The sequence below is a fragment of the Micropterus dolomieu genome, unplaced genomic scaffold, assembly GCF_021292245.1.
Source record: "Micropterus dolomieu isolate WLL.071019.BEF.003 ecotype Adirondacks unplaced genomic scaffold, ASM2129224v1 scaffold_264, whole genome shotgun sequence".
NCBI lineage: Eukaryota > Metazoa > Chordata > Actinopteri > Centrarchiformes > Centrarchidae > Micropterus > Micropterus dolomieu.
This window is the reverse complement of record NW_025744256.1, coordinates 7,691-15,002: the sequence shown is the minus strand read 5'-3', so window position 1 is coordinate 15,002 and position 7,312 is coordinate 7,691. Positions and strand designations below refer to the sequence as shown.

The 7,312-nt window shown below is 38.1% G+C and overlaps 1 protein-coding gene across 1 annotated transcript in view; it reads right to left on the bottom strand.

Moving 5' to 3' along the window:
* LOC123967321 (B-cell receptor CD22-like) overlaps positions 1–7,312 on the bottom strand; it is a gene marked incomplete at its 5' end in the record, with an annotated part of 14,093 nt that overhangs the window by 2,766 nt on the left and 4,015 nt on the right. Inside the window, 4 exons of the mRNA XM_046043384.1 lie at positions 965–1,025; positions 1,139–1,220; positions 1,551–1,805; positions 3,214–3,474. Coding sequence (XP_045899340.1) covers positions 965–1,025; positions 1,139–1,220; positions 1,551–1,805; positions 3,214–3,474 — 659 coding nt within the window. The remainder of the gene's footprint in view (positions 1–964; positions 1,026–1,138; positions 1,221–1,550; positions 1,806–3,213; positions 3,475–7,312) is intronic.

Sequence of the window (7,312 nt, the reverse complement as noted above, 5' to 3'; positions counted from 1 at the left end):
TACTGCCATCTGCTGGTTCCCTAGTAAATCACATTAAGCCTGTGGCAAAGAACCTTGGTGTTTGGTTTGATAGTAATTTAAATTTCGAGCAGCACACCACAAAGCTTGTTCAATCATGTTTTTATCAACTTAGAAATATAGCCAAAATTCGATCTATGTTAACTTTTAAGGACACCGAGACCATTTTACACACCTTCATCTCATCACGCCTGGATTATTGCAACAGCCTTTTCACCCGTTTAACACAAAAATCTATTGATCGACTCCAGACTGTCCAGAACTCAGCTGCCAGGCTTTTAACCAGAACAAAGAAATATGACCACATTACTCCTATTTTAGCTTCATTACACTGGCTCCCAGTATGTTTTAGAATTGACTTTAAAATTCTATTGATCACTTTTAAAGCTCTTCATGGCCTCTCGCCTTGTTATATTTCTGACCTTTTAGTCCCATACACACCAGCACGTACCTTGAGATCCTCGGGCAGAGGTCTGTTGTCTGTTCCAGAGTCTCGACTGAAAACTAAAGGGGACAGAGCTTTTGCTGTCAGGGCCCCGAGGCTCTGGAACAGCCTGCCCGAGGAATCAGGTCGGCTGAGTCAGTGAACTCTTTTAAGTCCCTTCTTAAAACATACTTTCATAGGAGAGCCTTTCCCAATCTTATGTGACTTTATTTTATCCCTTTTATTTTATTCTATTTTACTAATTTTATATTGATCTTAAACGTGTATTTTAGTCTTTTCAATGTTTTCATGCTTTTATCTTGTATTGTTTTTGTATTATTGTCTCTTGGGTGTTATTGTCTTTACACTTGTTAAAGCACTTTGTAACTTGTTTTTGAAAAGTGCTCTACAAATAAAGATTATTATTATTACAGGGTTATCACATAGGAATGAACAGGATGAAAGAAGAAGCATGATTCAATTTAGTTTTAAGGTGAGAGTACTATCTGAATTCTTCCTCACCTGTGCTGTGTTGTCTGGTCTCTCTCCAGGCTCTGTGGTTTGTTTTGAGGACATCTTTCTTCTGGAGAGGAGAATAAATGGACAAAAAACAAATCACTACATGACATTACTGAACAACTGAGTGAATCTTAGGTGCATTACTGAATATGATCACCTAAAAAATGAACTGCTCACCTAATTAATAGGAAGACACAGAGCAATATGAGAGCCAGAAAAATGGCAGTGATTGATCCAGCAGCTGCTGATTTCATTGAACCTGGGAAACAGTACAAAACAAAGGCAGTGTAAAAGCCCTGTGCCAATATATTAGTGGTCCTTCATGCTTGGACAATATCTTATTGTGTGTCTGATTATTTTGCTGGAGCGCAGAATAAAGGAATGTATGCACCCCAGGTTAAAGAATAATGATCAATTAATGATTGACTTTGTAGTCAAATATCAAATCTTTGGCCATATGTCTTGGACTCTTGAGCACAGCTGTTAACCTTGTGGCGAAGTAGATCACCTGATGATAGAGGCTGCAGGACAGACTTTGCAGAGAAATTATGTGGAAGTGAACGGGTGTGTATGAAAGTTAATAATTTACCTGCCACAACAGTCAGATGTAAGGTGGAGTTATGACGTCCTCTTCTGTTCTGGGCTTCACAGTAATAATTCCCACTGTGTTCAGCTCTGAAGTCAGTGATGGTGAAGTTCTGTCCTGATGCTTTTGGTGAGTCTTCATTCTCCTTGTACCAGGTATAATTAGCTGCTGGGTTAGCATCACTGCTGCAGGTCAGAGTCACTGAACTGCCCTCCACTATCTCACCAGAGGAATTCACAGAAACAGTCTTTGGAGCATCTGGAGGAAAACATGTATAGACAGTTGTTGGTTTAAGTGTCACCTACTGGGAGGGGCTCCAAAGAGGAACATTAATAACACATAATGCATCAGGAGGTGTTGTAATTCATCTGATGCTCCACTTGATAAACTGTGCTGCATGTTCTCAACATGGTAGTGGAGAAACCATGCTTGTTATATGAGAATGTTATATTTAGCCACGTGTTACATCTGCGTTAGCTCGCCTGCCTCTTTGTACTATTTGTGTCTTTCGCCAGAGGCTCAGCACTGTGAGCACATCTAAATGTATTGGATGATAACAAAACAGTTTGTCAGCTGGACTGAAAATTTTAAATGAGATTGTCGCCACACTTAATAACAGTTAGACCGCAGTAAGTAATGTTATTTGTAGTCAATGCATGGACAAATGAGAACACTCCATAAAATAGGCCAACCGGAGGTTCAGATTGTCAAATTTATCTAAATATAATACTTGCATGCATGTTGAAAGATTCTTTGGTCCCTGCAGTCACTCCTCCTCTCCACACTGGCCATGCAGCTGTCCTGTTTTGGCACAACTACACTGTAAGAAGTGAGGGATCAAAATCTACTGTACTCATTCTGGACAAATGCTGTCTGAAGTTTATCCAAAGATAAGTCTCAGTCAGGCTAACTGAGTGAACATATAGATCTATCTGTGACCTCAGCACTCCCCATGTTACACTCTGATTTGGTTTGTCCATTCATCATCAACCTAGTTTGCATGTCTTTGGATGGTGGGAGGAAGCCAGGCACCCTGAGAGAAACCACGCAGACACGGGGAGAACATGCAAACTCCACAAAGAAAGGCCGGGGCAACCGGTGTTCGAATCCACGAGCTTCTTGCTGTGAAGCAATAGTGCTAACTACTGCACCACCGTGCCACTCTGATTTGGTTTGTGATCTACACAAATCTTAGGAGAGAACTCAAAACATTTATCCTTTAGTAATTATCCAGCAGCAGCGTGTGTTTTCTAAAGCATTTTTTTGATCTCACAGATGTCTACTTTCTATCTGTACAGATAGAATGTTAGCTCTTTGCTAAGCCAATGTTTTATCCAATATTTTTGAATCTATCTCTCTCTATCTCGCCCTCCCTCAGTATTGGTCTCTGACTTGGTCTCGGTTTGGACGGTCTTGACTACAATACCACATGTTGCTCTACGAAGGTATCTCTTCTTTGCCAGGCGGAATGATTAGTGACCAAAACCAAATTTAACATACAGTACAAATGGCATGTTAGAATTAAGAAATCCAAAATACTCCTTTAAACCACTAGTGATGCTACTTTAGAACATGATATTATTTCTACCAGCCTGAGCTCATCAGACATTTACATCCACTATCTGTAAGTAAACTTCCAAGCGCTTTGCTGATGTTTTGTACTTACACTGGACATCTATGGATACAGATGTGGAGTTGATCTGGCCATACTCATTCTCAGCCTTGCAGTGGAAGATCCCGCTGTCCTTAGAGCTGATAGAGGTGAAATGATAAATGTCTCCTGGTCCCTGAATCAGTGTTTGGTTCTCCTTGTACCAGGTGTATTTAGCTGCTGGGTTAGCATCACTGCTGCAGGTCAGAGTCACTGAACTGCCCTCCACTATCTCAGCAGAGGGACTCACTGACACAGAGGGAAGCTTTGGAGCATCTGGGGACAAAAGAGAGACAACTTGTCAATATTTCTTTAATCATATTTTTTGGAAAAGATAGTTTTGAATGTGCTACCTCAGATTTGTTAAGTGATCCACTGATTGGCAGTGTTTGTCACATTCTGACCATAAAGAAAAGTTTAACCACATAATTAACCATCTGGTTTCTTTTTTCACTCAGGAGCAAAAATTTCCCTTTAAACTTGAAAGAAATAATGATTTGACATTTATCGTGATAATCATCGATATCGAATGATATGAAATATTGTTATCGTGATAACATTTTTGGCCATATCGCCCAGTCCTACTACTACATGCACATAGTGTTTGCTCATTGGTCCATTCGTGAAGCCTGTTGTCTTTAGAGACAACACTGTAAACAAGAAGAGGCTGTGGAGATTAAACTCGTGGACTGGCCGTTGGACTGATGGCTGTTTTAGCCTGCTGTTAATTATAAACTTGACCAGCGGCAGTGATGATATAGCGATATCTGAATCCGCTTTATTGTCAGGTATGTGTACAAGTACGAGGAATTTGACTCTGGAAAATGCTCACGATGTGCTTACTTATACAATAATACAATAAGACAATAATAATAAAACACAGCCTACAGTATAGAGAACACATAGGCTACACACACAGATTGACACAATAGTGCAATAATATATATGCAATATATTACAGGAGAATCCAGACCACAGTCACGTCTCACTCTCTCAGCTGCAGTGCCAAAGAGAATATAAAAGTTGAATCTGTCACAGGGCAGCCACAGTCCCATAGACCTGTAGACCGTCGGCCTCCCGCCTGCTTTTAACCTGATGGTATGATCTCTGTTATCACACGCGACTGGTCGCATGCACACACACATCAACACAGCGGTCAGTCAGTAAATGAAACAGGAGAACGATGCTGTAAAATTACAGAGATCTTCATGATTAAGGGACACCGTGTTACTACTAACAGTGCTGCCTTTATATCACATCATATCGTCAAATCACAGCTACCTTTCCAAAGTTAAGTCTGTTTTTTAATAAAAGTAATCATACCATGTAGGAAAGCAGAAGATGTTTTTGTATGGGAATAATCTGGAAAATAAAGGCCCGTGTACTCATTTTAGGTGGACATATCTCCAGTTACTCAGAGCAACCAGAGCTTCATGATGATAAACATAAATCCACACAGTGCTCTGAGGAAATGCAAATGCAAAACAAACAATCCAAAGTGCCCAAAGGCCTATATAAAACTTTAATCCTGTTGCCTTAATTGTGGATTTTTTCTTAGACAAAATCATTTATTCTTTGCCCTTTGTTTCTAATGCAGATCATTTTTCTACTCTGTATTACAGTAGTTACTGCTGTGAATAATAAATAAACAGTTTCTGATGCAGCACTTTTGGTACACTGTAACTGATTTTTGTATTTTGAACAGTATTTTACTGTAGTAGGTGCAGTAAAATACTGTATATATACTTTACAGTAGATTACTGTAAATAGCAAAGAATTATGGAAAATATTTCCTCACTACTGTAATTCTTCTCTACTGTGTGTTCTTCTCTACAGTGACACTGAGTGTCACTGTGTCTTGTGGAACAAATAGTGCAGGGGTAAGCAAATAAGTCTGGCTTCGGGCCAGATTTATTTCAAGCTGTTACATGGCGGGCTAGAACATAGTAAAATTATTTGAAATGCTTGGATACTCGTGTGCACGTTTAGCTCAGTCGGTAGTTTTCAGGACTCCTGGGCCCTGTGTAAAGGTTCAAATTGACAGTAAGGTTTTTAGAGGTCTATTTAACATTAATAACATCTCATTCATTTCGTATTTAATGAAATTATGTCCAAACACATGACGATATGCAAAAAAATGTGTTTAGTTTTACAGTCTCAAAATCAATTTATAGTTAATGTAAGTTAAAGGTGCGTTGTGTAGTTTTAATTGGCTTCTAGCAGTAAGGTTGTCTATAACATGTAGTTATCAACTGATCGGCGTTTGCAAGCAAGTTAACATTATCTAGTTTGAACCAACTAAAACACAAAATTGCACTGTTTCACATGATCTGCAGTAATGTTGTGCACATAAATGTCATAGACTTTGTAAAACAATGGATTTTCGCAGAAAATCCAACCAGACCTTCACATAGAAAACAGTAGGCCTATACAGGCTGTTATAGGCAACTTAGAAAGTTGGTGGATGCCTCACTTTTTAGGTGAGGTTACAAACTGGTCACATATAGGCAATAAAAATGTTATTAATATATTTAAGTTCCTTTTAAAAACTCCACAATGTCCCTTTTAAAGGTGTGTTGCTGACATGACCGGTTACAGCTTAAAGTGGCGCGTCAGTCTTAAAATATGTTGTAGAGGTCTTGAAAAAGGTCTTAAAAGGTATTGAATTTTATTTTACGTAAAATAACTAATATCACAATATGGAATGTTGTAAGATTTTCTTCAGACAAGAATCCCAAGTGAATGAATCCAACGGACTTTGGTGTGTGAAATGACATGACATGTCTCAACAACTATTGGATTGATTTCTAGAAAATGTTATGTTTTGCAGGCATTGGGTCATAAACCAAATTCCTTTCAATCTCAGCTCACTTAATTGATCTGTGCTTGCTGTACCATCCTGCAGGTACCTTCTGTGGTCTTTATCATGCCATCACTCTTCACATTAACACAGGTGTCTCTTTGTACTTTGAATAAGTAAATGTTTTACAATTAAAAAGCATATTGTAAGGACAATGTTGTAATCTTTTGGGTGAAATATGTGGTTTGCAGTGGTGTCCTGAAATTGGATTGTAAGTTAAAGGTTTTTAAATGTGGATTTTGTTTAATGGAAGTTACTTAGAAGTAACTATTAGTTAAACTAATTGAAAACATTAAATTACATTACAGTAAATGAAAGTACTGTAAATGACAATACGGTAATAATACTGTAAATAAATGAAAATACAGTAATGATACTGTGAATGAAATTACAGTAATGACACTGTAATTGAATTTACAGTAATGACACTATAATTTCATTTACAGTAATGATACTGTAATTGAAATTACAGTAACGATACTGTAAATCGAATTATAGTCGGCATCCAGCTGCCAGTAAGTTACTGTAAAATTTAGGTAATTTAAGTTGTTACTGTGATGTAGAGACAGAGCTCAGTTAAAACTTTATGGATGAAAGATACTTTTGTTACAGATTAATAACTCACCACTCCGAAACGCATTACAATTCAGAGACAGTAATACTCTAATATAACTAATTAGTCTCAAATGACAGTAACTATAATGTATTTGGAAGTAACTTGACGAAACAGCATATTAGTACATTTTATCACGCCAATTTAAGCACTCTATTGTCAACTTTAATCATATAAAACGTAATTTTGGCTAGTGAAAATGCTGGTGGCTAGTAACTTTGGGAAAAAAGTGAGCAAAAAAGTTCATGTCAAGCCCAGGCTATGATACATAATACCCGTGTAGGTGATGTGCTGCAAGTAAGCTACCTAATTTTACTTTGAAAATGTAACCACAAAGCAGGGTAGGCCTACTTGCTCTGGCCCTTGCTGGGTAAAACGTGACAGTGACAAGCGCTGCCTTTCACCCAAACTTGAACATTTTTCAACTCACGGCGACCCGGGAAAACAAATGTTCAGCGCCCAGTGTGGGAAAGACGCTCAGCACCTCGTTACACTGCTGCCGTTTTTACCATGTTGTAAAAATGTGGCGCTAACATTGCAATGAATTAAAAAAAGGTCAGTTTGTTCAGCAAAGACAGGCAGATTTATGATGTTATTTTTAAATAAACTGTTTCACTCACATTTCACATTAATGATGTATT